Genomic DNA, 14,194 nt, shown 5'->3' on the forward strand with positions numbered 1-14,194 from the left:
ACGACAGCCCCCCACCACTGCCTCCTGGCAGACAGCCTCTCCTCTGCTGCCCTTGCAGTGTAGTCAATAAACTTCTATCTCCTTTGTTTGGCCTGGGGTGAATTCTTTCCCTGCCTGTGCCCGCCTCCACCGTATCAGGTCGCTCCACAGACACAGCTTTGGGGGGCTTTCATTCAACCCACAATAGCCATCTTGAGAATAGCAGCAGCCTTAGGATGAGGGATATAGACAGGAAGATAGGCAGAAAGATAAAAACCCCAATCTCCCTTCCCTCCCTCACCCCATCTCCTGTCAGTACTTTCATTGGCCAAACCCAGCAGGAAATCAGAGGGCATGAGTGTGGCTCCCGGGGCCAAGAGCAGGGAAGAGAAGTGGGGGAGAATGGATCTGGAGGGGCAAACAAAAGACGGCAGGGCACCATGTTAATCGAGGGAGACTGGGCTCTGTTTTATTTGGAACTTTAGCAGGAGAGGTCGCCGCTGCAGAAATCGTAATTGATTGGCAACAGTGCTGCTAGTATTGGAGCCAATAATGTAACATATCTGTATCAGGATGTGTTCATAGTTGTTGCCCTTTCACAGGGAATGACTACTTCCTTATACCTGCCAGTCGTCCTCTATGCAAGCGTTTCCGTCTTGAACGCCTCACAGATCTGCATGTTGTCCTTGCACAGGGGCCGTGCTAATCTTCTCTATGTCGTTCCAGTTTTAGTATATGCGCTGCCCAAGCAAGCACAGAATATATATTCTTGTATTTTAAATACCTTTTATTTCCTCCTTTAAGTTAATTGTGGCATTTTTTTTTTTTTGGTTTAATATTATGAAACTGTGATGCGGGTTGGTTATATTATCTATGAATGCTAAAAGTGGCATTGAAAGGGCGCCTGGGTGGCTCAGTCGGTTAAGCGTCTGCCTTCAGCTCAGGTTGTGGTCCTGGGATCGAGCCCCACATCATCACTGGGCTCCCTGCTCAGCAGGGAGCCTGCTTCTCCCTCTCTCTCTGCCCCTCCCCCTGCTTGTGCTCTCTTGCTCGCTCTCTTGCTCTCTCTCTCAAATAAACAAATAAAATCTCAAAAAAAAATAAAGTAAAAATGGCATTAAAAATATTATTGGGTTGCATAAAGTTGAGAGCTACAAGGTGTAGGGGACTCATAGTGCCAACACATTAAGTGCTGGATACATAGTACCTATTGGCATTAAGGCTATGATCCGCTTCATCACCTCCAAGCACAATTGGATTGAGGACCCTAGAGACCAGGCCTTCTGTGAGTCACTAGGCAAGGAGAGGGCCTGGAGCCAGTCCCCTGGAGGTGGTATGACGTAAGCCTGGGTCCTGAGAAACCCTGGCTCCGACACCACAGTTCCCTTCCCCAGAGCAAGATGTCTCCAGAGGAGAAGATTCTTTCTCCTGAGCCCTGGAAGCCCTCAATGAGCTACTTGAGCATATCAGCATCCTGGGCTTTCCCACAAAGCAGGGAGCTGTGAGGGAGGTGGCTAGGCCTGGCTCCAAAGCTCAAACCAGACAATCCCACCAAGCTGACGTCAGTGGGCTGGCTGGCCAGGGGATGGCAGGGTGGGGCTGGCCTGGGAGCCTAGCTGTCTCACCCCCAGGGGAAGGGAGGAGATGAGAGAAGAGGGAGGAGGGGAAGGAGGGAGGAGAAAAGCAGGAAGGGGTGGGAAGTGAGCCCAGGGAAATCTGACTCAGGCCTGTCTGGACAGCCATAGGGAGGGAAAATGGAGTACATGATACCTCCTTGCTTGAAACCTGGCATTCAAGACCCCTGCTTACATCTCCATCCTCATCTCATGCCATTCCCTGCCATGCAGACTACTTATAGATTCCTTCAAAGGCCAGGCTAATCCACGCCTTTCGTCATACAGTTCATCATACAGCCTGCTTCTCCCTCTCCCTCTGCCTGCCTCTCTGCCTGAATTGCCTTTTTCTGGCTCACCTAGCTCAAGGCTTCCTTGAAAATATCACTTTCTCCATTAAGTATTCCCCAATCCAGACACAATTACTCTTGTCTCTGCGCTGAGATCTATAGATGTCGAAAGTAGACTAGAATTACCATTTATTAATTTAGTGCAGTGTTCCCAGACTTTAGCATGCATCAGAATCACCCGCGAGGCTTTTAAAATGTGGATTGCTGATTTCTAAGTTTCTGATTCTAATTCTGGTGTGGGGTGGTGTGGGAGGAGGTAACTGAGAGGACATGACTGCTAGTTGACCCTCAAGTAGGACCTGGGCAATGGGGGGCTCCTCACCCCCTCCCCTGTCCTTGGGATGTACATTCTGCCTACTGTTCCCACAGTGGGAGCATTCCAAGGATGTAGCTTTGAGAGAGTAAGGTGTTGTTGAGACCACCTGGACTGAAGACATGGCTGAACCCAGTTAAGGCTTCTATATAAACTTTTAAGATTAGGTGGGTGGGTGCAGAGATGTACTTCTCTTGTGGCCACAAAAGCCAAGTCTTTTAAGTAAGTTCCCTTGCTTATTAACCTGCCACCTACCAATCTGGAGTGGTCTGCCTCTTTCTTTGGTCTCTCTCTCTCTGCCTTCTGTGTACGGCGCCAGTTTGTGAACCAACAGGTGAGGTCAAGAATTTTCATTTCTAGTAAGTGATGTTGCTGGTCCCAGGATCACACTTTGAGAACCACTGGTTTAGTGCAAGAAATGATCATTCCTGGGTATGATCAGTGCTTATTTATGAATTCATTTGGTGAATGTCTCCTATAGGCCTGCAACATGCCACACATTGACTACGTGTTGAGTATTCAGGAATAAGCAAAGCAGACATAGAACTTACCCCCATGGAGCTTCCAGTCCACGGGGGAAGACAGGAAGCAAATAAACATACTATTAAGTATATAATAACAAATTGTGATAAATGCCGTAAAGGAAAATAAGAAGAATATGATGAAAAAGAATAATAACGGGGCACCTTGGTGGCTCAGTTGGTTAAGTGGCTGCCTTCGGCTCAGGTCATGATCCCAGAGTCCTGGGTTCAAGCCCCACGTCAGGTGCCCTGCTCAGCGGGGAGTCTGCTTCTCCCTCTCCCTCTGCCTGCCTCTCTGCCTACTTGTGCTCTCTCTCTATCTCTCTGTCAAATAAATAAATAAATAAAATCTTTAAAAAAAAATAAAAATAAAATAAAATTTAAAAAAAGAAAAAGAATAATAACTAGAACCTATTTCAGACAGGGTGATCAGGTAAGGCCTTTTGGGTAAAAGAGACATTTATACAGGCATAACTTAAACACTTATTGCACTGTATTGTTATCTATTTTTTTAACTTTTTTATTGTTATGTTAGTCACCATACATGACATCATTAGTTTTTGATGTAGTGTTCCATGATTCATTGTTTGCATATAACACCCGGTGCTCCATGCAATACATGCCCTCCTTAATACCCATCACCAGCCTAACACATCCCCCCACCCCCCTCCCCTCTAAAACCCTCAGTTTGTTTTTCAGAGTCCATCGTCTCTCATGGTTCGTCTCCCCCTCCGATTTCCCCCCCTTCATTCTTCCCCTCCTGCTATCTTCTTTTTTTTTTCTTAACATATATTGCTTGTTATCTGTTTTTAAGTTGTTCAGCTAACCACTAGACTATGTGCACCCTGAAAGTTAGAATCTTGTGTTATTCATATTTGTGCCTTCACTATGCTGCAGAGTAGGGCCTTCACAGATAGCGTAAAATAGATGGGACGATGGAAGGATCATTGGAAGGATGGATAAATGATTGAATAAACTGTCAGATGTATGTACATATGTATGTATGCATTGATGGATGGACAGATGGATGGATGGATGGATGGATGGATGGATGGATGGATGGACGGATGGATGGATGACTGTCTCTGGCAGTAACATGGAGAACCAGGATTCCTGCTGGTATCAGTGAGACAGGAGTGGAAACTAATAGAAACCTAGCTGACTCCTTTGCTATATTTCCAAACCTTGTCTATCATTTAAGGTGACCACCAATGGCCCCTCGTCCGCAAAGCTCCCTTGATTACCATTGCTGAGCCCCACCCCCCACATGAATGAGTCACTGTCACCTCTTGCATTCCCACACAGCCCACACTGACTTCAACACACACAACGGCCTCATACTCGCCATCTGCTCACCACCTGCAAGCTTCTCAGGGCAAGCCATGTTCTCTGTGTCAGTTTTAGAAGGCAAAGGGAATGGGAGAGGAAAGAAAAGAAAGTTTTTCTCTAACCCCCGGAGCCAAAGAAGGCACGGAGCTCAGATGGGGTGAGGAGATTCCTGCTTTGATAATTTACCACATGACTTCAAAATAGCACTTTCAATGACACATTTCCTCTAAATATGTGTCTTAGGCTCCTACGAGGAGCACAGTTTATTTAAAGACTCAATTTGAGTCAAATAAGGAGAAGAAAAACACCCAGGGTCCCTCTGGGGTATTTAAAAATGGAAAGTGGAGAGAAAACTATATACAGACCAATTCCTTCCCTCTGAAGACTCTCCACCCAGGGATGAAACTTGACCTTCTTCACAGGCTTCAGACTGCCATATACTTGCGTCCCTTCTCATCAAGGCTCACGGCCACCAAGCCCAGTCCTCCCACACCAAAGACACTTGAATTCAGAAAGGAATTTCCAAAGGAGTTAGAGGTGGGAGAAGAGCTCCCCTCCATCTAAAAGAGGACAGAAGGAAGAATCTGGGACATGAAACTCCCCAGAGACTGAAATAAAATTTGTCTCAATTGTGAAGGACCTGAACAGATGACTCCCAGAAGAGGGCAAGAGGATTGAATATCTCTTGTGAGCATGAATATCTAACATTAATATTAACTAAAGAAACGTAAAGAAAGCAAGATTTCATATGTATGTGGGCATGTGTGTGGCACGCACGCGCATGCGCGCACACACACACACACACACACACACACATTAAACCATAATACCCTGTGTGAATCAGGGTGTCCTGAAATGGTCTCAAGTGGAACTGTAATTGGTACATTTCTGAAATCATTGGGCAATAGGTCTTAAGAGCTAATAAAACATTCATGCTTCCCCTCCACATACACACACACCCAAAGGAAGATGTGATTTGACATCAATTTATTTCCAATTCTGATCATCTATCCTAAAGGAATCATTTGAAATACAAAAACAAACAAAACAACAGCAAAAAGAACACTCATCACAAATACTGATCACAAAGATATTCATCCTTATGTTATATATAATAGTGAAAGACTGAAAAATGCCTGTTAAGTCCAGCAACTACAGAATGGTTGTTGGTTAGACATTTATAGAATGTTATTTATCCATGCCCAATTACATATTCTGCAGAGTTCTTCCTTGGGGGATGCGCTGGCAGCAATAATTGTCTGGCGCGCAGGCTGCAGGTCCTTTAGGAGAGCACCCTGATTGGTCCCCCAAGTCCAAAACCTGGTTCTCACCTTCTCAGGATCAGAACCTGGCTCTCTTAGTGCACCAGCTAGTAGCAGAGTCTTGGTGACAGACTTTCACTAATACCACCCAAGGCTTATATAGCCATCAAAGGCCGATCTATTAGATCACAGTGGATGACATCCCTTTCCAAACAGCAGAATATGTGTATCCACTGCCAAAATCTGTCCCTCAGCTGATAGTGGGGTAGATGGTAAGAAAAATCAGATTACTTGGTGAGCTGCATGTCTGAATAAAAGGAAATGGGTAGTCTTGAGGAATATTTTTCAAGCCATGGTGAAGCTTGGTGAAGTGTCTCTGATCTAAAGGACAGACAATTTCTCTAGTGACTGAAACGCTAGTTTCTCTTCCTGGGAGAGCAGGGGCTGCTCGGTGACCAGTTTGCTTTCTTGCACCTGCCTTTCCACGCTCACTGCTTCTCTTTCTATGAATGCGGTTCCATTCTCAGCAGAAGTGACTGACCAATCCAGGGTGACACCATCTCAACCAATCATCCTCCCTTCTCTGGGCATACAGACTTGGGATTGTGCTAGTTATTAATCTGTTGCCCCTAGGCTCCATATTTAGCCTTCATTGTCTACTCTACAAAAATAGAGTAGAGCATCTCAATATTTTTTCTTTGCTAGCTGACAAATGTAAAGCTTTGACAGTAGAAGTTCCTGGAGAGATATTGTAAGAGGAATTTTCTTTCCTGATTGAGGTGTGTTCTGTTCAGCAAGCCCCGTGACCCCGGGGCACCTGACTCAGACAGCGTGGACAGCTTCTCCAGTATCCAGCTCCTGCAGGGCAAGTGACTTCTCTAGCATCAAGTTCCTGCAGGACCAATGGTGTCTTTAGCATCAGTTCCTGCAGTGCATGGTGGCTGGCATCCTCCAAAGGCCCACAGCTTTCCCTGGCACTCTTCTCCACTCCCTTTTGTAGAGCAGCAATTCCAGTGAACACATCCCAAGCAGGTTCTGCCAGTGTAGCCCCAGTGTGCGGTCTCTACTGACCACTGAACCACAGCCACACCCTCTCCCATAAGGTTTTATTATTTATTTATTTATTTATTTATTTTTTCCCATAAGGTTTTAGATCACCGCCCTGGGAGTGGGGGTGGGAAGCCCTGCCCTCGACGCTCTGTCTCAGCTCCAAAGAGAATTAACTAGGACAATCTGATTCTGAGAGACATTGCAACTCCTCTCATGATATATTAATTTCATTAGAACATTTCGAGTTTGAGAGATGTCCCCTTCTGAAACATTACTTATAAAAGTGAAAATGAAAACTCAAAAGTCCAATAATAGATACATTTTGAAAATTATTAATGTGCTTGTTTCTTTCGCCTTTCCCCTCTTCTGCACAAAGCAGGTGGGGTGGTTATCTCCATCTGCCCCTTCAAATCTGCTGTCCACCGTCTCCAACCTGCTCTGTGTGCTGGGAGGCTGACCCCTGTGGGCTATTTATTCCTCTGACTTCCAGTTCAGTTCAGCTAATGGGAGGCACTGGGAAGAGATCTGAGGGCAGGTGGAGAGATGTCAGAGTGATCACTCCCCTGGCTCCCTTTCAGCCAGACCACAGGGAGCCAATAGCTGCGATCCTTCACCGAAATTCCCCTTGGACAGTCTCTCTCCTGCGGGTAGAGCTTTTCCTGTTTCTCCCTCAGGACTAGGAGCAATGCCCTCCCACATCTCTAGTCCTGAGTGCTTTGTGGTTTCTTGTTTGTTATCTTAGCCTTGCTGGCACCTTTGTAAATGGTCCCCCCATTAAACTCTTCAGTGACACATCGAATAAACCATGTGTTTTCTGCTGAGACCTTGGGGGATTCAGCATCCATGAGAAGGAGAAGAGACCAGGGATTAGAATTTATTACAGAAGGCTTGCAAAGAGAAAGACTGAGGTTTCAGCCCTGCAAAATAGAATCATGTAGTAATAAAAAGCCTTAAAGGCAGGCTGTTTACATTATTTCTTAGGGGTGCCTGAGTGGCTCAGTGGGTTAAGCATCCAACTCTTGATTTTGGCTCAGGTCATGATCTCAGGGTCGTGAGATTGCTTAAGATTCTCTTTCTCCCCCTCTGCCCCTCCCCCCCTTTATTTCTCTCAAAAAAAAAAAGTTATTTCTTTTAGAATATTTTTTAGTTTGACCCATGGTTAATTTTCCCTGTTAAGTGGGTGCACGTTGTACAGGAGGCTAGAATAGCTAAAGAATATAGAAATCACAGTTTTTCTGCACATTCCCAGTTGAAGTGTGATATAAATCTGTCACCACTACAGGGACATGGTTAACTAAATGATAGATGGATAGGATGGAATATTAATGATAACAGCAAATTTTGATGAGTAAAAGCTTATAATATACTGCCAAGTGAAAAAGGCATGAAACTTATAGTCATTTTGATCTCAACTATGTTAAATATGTACACATATATGCATAGAAAAAAATAATCAGAAAAAAACAAATCAGAAAAAAAACAAACTTATAAGGAATACACCAAAATGTAAAGATGTTGCCTTTAGGTAGTGGGATTAGGGTTGGTATTTTTTTTTTCCTTTATATTTCTCTTTATTTTCTAATTTTTCTGCAATGAGCATGAATTATTTTTGTAGCCAGAATTTTTTTTTTCCTGGTCATCAAATGATCCACTATTGAAATATTTTCCTTTGTAGTTTTTAACTAGCTGGGCATTCCACTGTACCACTGTTGATGTCATCTATGATGTCATGAGGGTGGTGGCCATCAACATTGCAGCCCACAGATTGGACAGTCCCCAGGATCTCTTTAATGGTTCCAGAGAGTTGTCTGGCTAAAGATCGGTGTCGCATCTGTCGGGCGATATTGACAATCTCATCAAAAATGATATTTCCACCGTGCTTAATGTTTTTCTGCTTCTTTCTGTCTCCTGGCGGTTCCTTAAGGACTTTGATAATCAGGGCAAAGGCAGAAGGAACCACTTCAGTCTGCACCTGTCTGTTCTGAATGGTCTGTTTCACTGTCATCCTCAGACCCTTCCAATCCCTGGTCGCCTTGGCGATGTCATCACCATCCTTTTTTGGAGACAGGCCCAGGGGGCTGATCTTCGGGGCCAGGGCAGACGTGGCACCGACTTCGCCACCGGTGCACCTCAGGTACATGACTTTGATCTCACTGGGGTCGAGCTTAGGCGGCCTGGTGGAGTTGGCTGGTGTGCGATGACTGAAGACAGTTACCTGGCCTCCTCTGAGCCGAAAGCCAAAAGCTGTAGCTAGAATTTTATTTGGTTTTTTAAGAGAACACATACATCATGTTCTACTCACACTATTAGAAACAAATCAGACTGACCCTGGCAAGTGCCAGCCAAGGAATTTCCCTCCAGATATGCCTTGGCCTGATTAGTGTCAGGAACCTCAGCAAACAACTCTCTGAGTTAACTCTTTCTTCAGAGAAGAGTAGGAGGTGGTGAGGCAGGGACCGTTCTGATGAGGTCTACCTGTAGGAATGGGGTTGCTATAATGGATCCAATTGTCCTGAGTACTTACTGTGGATATATGGGAAGTTTTTAGTCTTCCAGTCAGGGTTAGGTTGGGCCAACTCTGTGGGCTGCTGAGAAATAAGCTGAACCAGAACTAGCCCTGTCCTTGAGGAACAAACATGGGACTCTATGCCCAGTGACATGCACAGGCCACGAACGTTGTCCTTGGAGCTCGGAAAACATAATCGGGCCCGCTTACTCAGGACTAGGTAGAGACTTGTAAGCTGATGTCCCTTTTCCCACCCAGGTGAATGTGGTCCTGCCTTTGGGCCTTCGCGTGGGCCTTTCTTTCTTCTAGAAATCCCATCTCTGTCTACTAGATTCCTGCGGACTTACCTTTAAGTATCTAGGTAGAATAGCAAGAAGACTTCATCCTGGTGGATCCAGGCCTTGGCTGCTCTGTGCTGACCCTCTGAAGGGTCCAGACAGGCGCCCCCTGCTGGAGGATGCGTCACACGTGAGACCTTCTGGAGCAGGGCAGGAAAGTATGCTGAAAGGCTATGCTGGTATTTCGATACTTCGTTTTGTTTTGCTGCTGTAGAGGAGAAAAAATCATGTTCTCTCTATCCTTCAGAGTTTTTAGCTGAGACCCCTGTAATAAACGACAGATTAACAAGGGAAAAAACCAAGTTTATTAACATGTATACTTCATGTGTACATGGGAGATACCCAGGTAGGGAGATGCCCAGTAAGTCCCTGAGGTGGTTTAGAATTCAGGATTAAATACACTCTTAATAGGGAAAGGGAAGGGGGAATGTAGGCCTCGGAGAGGAGAGAAGATGATTTTTAGGAAAGATGAATGGGCCGTCAGAATAGATGGGAGGTATAAGAGTTTGAGACAAAAGTCTGTCTTCTGGGTGTGGTATTGACTTCTAGTCCCCTCTCCTGTTACAAGACAATTTTCCCTGGTGAATGATACCTCAGGGGAGGGATCTGTGATAAATGAGTTCCTTTTGGAGGATCCATGTTGAGGCAGATAAGAATTTAGAGAAAGTCTCTCTCTACATTTGCTGTTTTTCATGTGCCTACAAGTCAGCGTAATCAAATACCAAAGCGGCATGTTTCGGGATGGCCTGTTCTGCCACCCTTTGTTGTGGTTACTGATGCTGTGGTTTTCAGTTTCCCTCCCCCTAATTACCCCCCACCTAGGCTAGGCACCGTCCACCCATCAAAAGCCAAGTCTGTGGGAAGAGTGTTCCCCCAGGTCCTCACCAAGGCCTCTGGCCGAGGCCCAGCCTGCCTGCATTCTTCCTGTGGCCTGCAGGGCTCATGCCAGCAGTGCCCAGGGCCAGACCCAGACAAGGGCATGACCTGTTAAGGGGGGAAGAGAATCTAAAACTGGACTGGTTCAGCCTCTGGGTGCACTTGCCCTGAACATCTTTGCTTTCTGATGGGTCAGGCTGCCTGCCATCAATCCTCACTGTACCTCCTCCCTCTACCAGTGTTGGGGATCAAGAGGAAGAAGGTAAAAGTTCTTCATACAGGGCCTGAACACTAGGCTGTGTGGCTGGCCATTTGCCTGGTCCAGACCTGGTTTCTCTGGGAAGAGAACGGGAAATATCCTTTCCCCGTTTGAACCCTGCTCATTCCCTTCCTCTCAGTCTTTGCCATTATATCTACCCAGTTGTGGCAGATATCTAGGCGTATATATATATATATATAATGAGGTATGGCCTCATTATCTGTTCTTGCTCCCTGATGACATCCTGCCGCTTCCCCTGGTGAATCAGTCATTGCTAGGTGATGGCAAGGAGAGAAGAGAAGACACTCGTTCCCCATACCAGTCTTCCCTTCCTAGTCGTCTGTCTGGCCAGGCCTGGAAACCACTAGGTCAGCCTTTGGCCAGGGTACCACTCAGAAATACATTTGGTTCTGTTGACATTCTTATCCAAAAGTGTGCTCATTTTAAGGCAGCACTTCTCAAGCAGTAAAGTGTAAAAGTCAAGTATCTGGGGATCTTGTTAAAGCGCAAGGTCTGGCTTGCTAGCTTTAAGGTGGAGTCTAAGATTTTGTCTTTCTAACAAGCTCCTGATACTGCAAGGATGTAAAAGGGACCCAGTCTCGTATTCTAGGCTTAGTGAGGTATTGCTTGGTCTGTGAAGATTATCAGAACTCCAGTGTCAGAATTAATCACTGAGTTCCATTGTTTCCCCCAACATCTGGCTCAGACCTTGACATATCTTCTGACAGTCTGACTTGACTCATCTGTCCCCCTGCTAGCCTACGGGTCGCTGGGACAAGTAATCTTTGTAGCCCTATTACCTAGCATGGTGGGTGCCCAACAGTTTTTTGAATAAATGAAGGAACACATTAGTGGCTTTTGAAGGCAACTTATAAAAAATGGAGGTCGTTAATAGCTAGGACATTTCCTAAACTGTGTTCCTTGAGATACCAGTTCTGTGGGGGTGTTAAAAGATGTGGTAGGTGTGGTAGGAAGTTTCTGTAATCACTTAAACTGGGAAATGCTGGATTAAAAATAGACATCCGGGGGTGCCTGGCTGGCTTGGTCAGTAAAGCATGCAACTCTTGATCTCAGGGTTGTGAGAGCCCCACATTTTTTTAAAAATAAAAATAAAATATTTTTTTAAGATTTTATTTATTTATTTATTTAGTTAGTTAGTTAGTTAGTTAGTTAGTTATAGCAAGTGAGCAGGAGGAGGGGCAGAGAGAGAGGGAGAGAGAATTTCAAGCAGTCTCCATGCTGAGCATGGAGCCCCATGTGGGGCTCAATCTCACGACCCTGAGGTCATGACCTGAGCCAAAATCAAGAGTCGGATGCTCAACTGACTGAGCCACCCAGGCACCCCTAAAAATAAAATCTTTAAAAAAAATAGACGGGGCGCCTGAGTGGCTGAGTTGGTTAAGCGACTGCCTTTGGCTCAGGTCATGATCCCAGGGTCCTGGGATCGAGCCCTGCATCGGGCTCCCTGCTCAGCGGGAATCCTGCTTCTCCCTCTCCCACCCCCCTGCTTGTGTTCCCTCTCTCGCTGTCTCTCTGTCAATTAAATAAATAAATAAAATCTTTAAAAAAATAAAAAATAAAATAAAATAGATGTCTGAAGAGCTTCTCAAAGCCTTTAATATATTGATGGTCATTGCCAGTGTCCAAGAGAAGGATCCAGTAGGCAGCATTACCATTACTTATTTGACCTCAGAAAACTTTCCTCAGAAGCATCTTATAGGGCTAGTGTGCTGAGGAATATACTTGTGACAGTCGTCACTCTGGGTGTTCATCTAAGGACTGTAGATAAAAAATTACATGGGAGATCTAGAGAGAGAATAGGTCGTCCTGAGAAGAGAGGATATGAGAGCCAAAAAGAGAGACTGAATCATCGAACTTTTAAGGTCTTATCAGCCACTGTGGGACTGTCCTTCCTCTTCTGGATTCCCAGGGAGGGAACTCCCTCTTCCTTCTCTGATGCACTAGAGTGGCTGAGAGGGAGGCTAGGAAAGCTAGAGAAAAGAGAACCTGGATGACTGCTTGGAGCTCAGTCCCCTAAAAGGCGAAGGGCTTCAGTATCTCCAGAAAGAGCTTTACTGCAGCCAAGATGCAAGGGGGCAGGTTTTAAAAGGGATCCCATACAGCAAGTCTGTGGCTGAGATTAGGGTTGAAATAAACTGGAAAGAAAGAAAGGAAGATCCTAGAAAAAGGCCCCAAGTGAATCCCAGAATTCATTTACCTTAAAATAGTGGATCTCAACTAGATGCAACTTTGTCCCCATCATTGGACATTTGACAATGTCTAGAGATGTTTTTGGTCATCACAACTGGGGAGAAGTGCAGCTAGTGAGTAGTGACCAGGGATGGTGCTAAACACCCTCTAATGCACAGGACAGCTCCTGATAACAAAGAATCAGAAGGCCAAAATGTCATAGTTCTACTGTTGAGAAGCCTTGCTTTAAATGTGGTTCTGAAATGTCACCTTTAATTTAAAATTTAGGATGTTGCTTAAATTCAGCTGTTTTACAGCAAAGAATTGGGGAAAGTTTATTTGGTAAAAGAAAATCCATGATGGGTGCCTGGGTGGCTCAGTTGGTTAAGTGACTGCCTTCGGCTCAGGTCATGATCCTGGAGTCCCGGGATCGAGTCCCACATCGGGCTCCCTGCTTGGCAGGGAGTCTGCTTCTCCCTCTGACCCTCCTCCCTCTCATGCTCTCTGTCTCTCATTCTCTCTCTCGCAAATAAATAAAATCTTAAAAAAAAAAGAAAATCCATGATCATCAATGTGATGGTCCAAATCTTAGTCAACAATACTATTTTGTAAGCTTAAATCATATCACAAATAAGAATATATGTTTTGCAAGGAGCTATAGAAATAAAATGACCCATAACAAATATTTCCCATAATTTAAAAGTTTAAGATGTTGCTCAGATTAACCTGTTTTAACTCCAAGAATTGGAGGGAATTTACTAAGTAGAAGGAAATAAAGAGATACAAATAATTATTAAGAGTAGAGGTGAGAAGGATCCCACTCCTGGCTATGCAATTAGAGAAATTCTTACGCAGGTGCATGAAGAGACATGTAAGAGGATATTTTATCACAAAGTTATTTGTGATTGTTGGAGTGCTGGATGCAGTGAGGCATCCATCACTGGAATATTCTACCGCAGTAAGGAGCAATGAGCCAGATATACACACAACGTAGATAGATCTTTAAAACACCGTGCTGAATGGGGGGTGGGAAGGGAGAGTAAGGAACAGAAAGAGACCTCCAACAGGATACTATTGATTGAAATTAAAAATACATGCCCACAAAACAATGCCTCATGCTTTCAAGAACACTCACAAATAGAATGATTCCCAAATCTTAGACATTACACAACCTTTACGGTTGGACTCAGGCATTAGGCACCACTGCCACCTGGTGGTAGCAACTCAAAATTGAGGCATAATTCAGGTTGGTTTTTTAGGTTTTGTTTTGGTTTCGTTTTTTGTTTTCTGTTTTTTAAGGATTCCACTTGCTCTAAATCTTTGCCAATACTTGATATTGACTGTCTTTTTTGTTTTAGCCCTCGGCGAGTGTGTAGTGATATCACAACATAGCTTTTTTTTTTTTTAATTTTATTGAAGTATAGGGACTCCTGGGTGGCTCAGTTGGTTAAGCATCTGCCTTCTGCTCAGGTCATGATCCCAGGGTCCTGGGACCGAGCCCCGCTTTGGGCTCCCTGTTCAGCGGGGAGCCTGCTTCTCCCTCTCCCTCTGCTGCTCCCCCTGCTTGTGCTCTCACTCTGTCAAATAAATAAATAAAATCTTTTTAAA

General features: G+C 44.9%; 2 protein-coding genes and 1 non-coding gene across 3 annotated transcripts in view; 1 reads left to right on the top strand and 2 right to left on the bottom strand.

Annotated features, from left to right (window-relative positions):
• The window catches only part of SPINK4 (serine peptidase inhibitor Kazal type 4), a 66,183-nt gene that overhangs the window by 36,777 nt on the left and 15,212 nt on the right, over positions 1 to 14,194 (top strand). The window lies entirely within an intron of this gene.
• Positions 629 to 735, bottom strand: LOC123326546. Its single transcript, XR_006541167.1, has one exon. It is a non-coding gene; the product is annotated as a U6 spliceosomal RNA (small nuclear RNA).
• Positions 8,096 to 8,611, bottom strand: LOC110581785 (60S ribosomal protein L12-like). Its single transcript, XM_044920583.1, has one exon. The coding sequence runs from the start codon at positions 8,555 to 8,557 to the stop codon at positions 8,096 to 8,098; it is 462 nt and encodes a 153-aa protein (XP_044776518.1). The 5' UTR covers positions 8,558 to 8,611.

This window comes from Neomonachus schauinslandi, chromosome 13 (genome assembly GCF_002201575.2).
Source record: "Neomonachus schauinslandi chromosome 13, ASM220157v2, whole genome shotgun sequence".
NCBI lineage: Eukaryota > Metazoa > Chordata > Mammalia > Carnivora > Phocidae > Neomonachus > Neomonachus schauinslandi.

Bases quoted from the DNA above. Each gene is read 5' to 3' on its own strand.
- LOC110581785 (XM_044920583.1), bottom strand. From the start codon at position 8,557: ATGTACCTGAGGTGCACCGGTGGCGAAGTCGGTGCCACGTCTGCCCTG.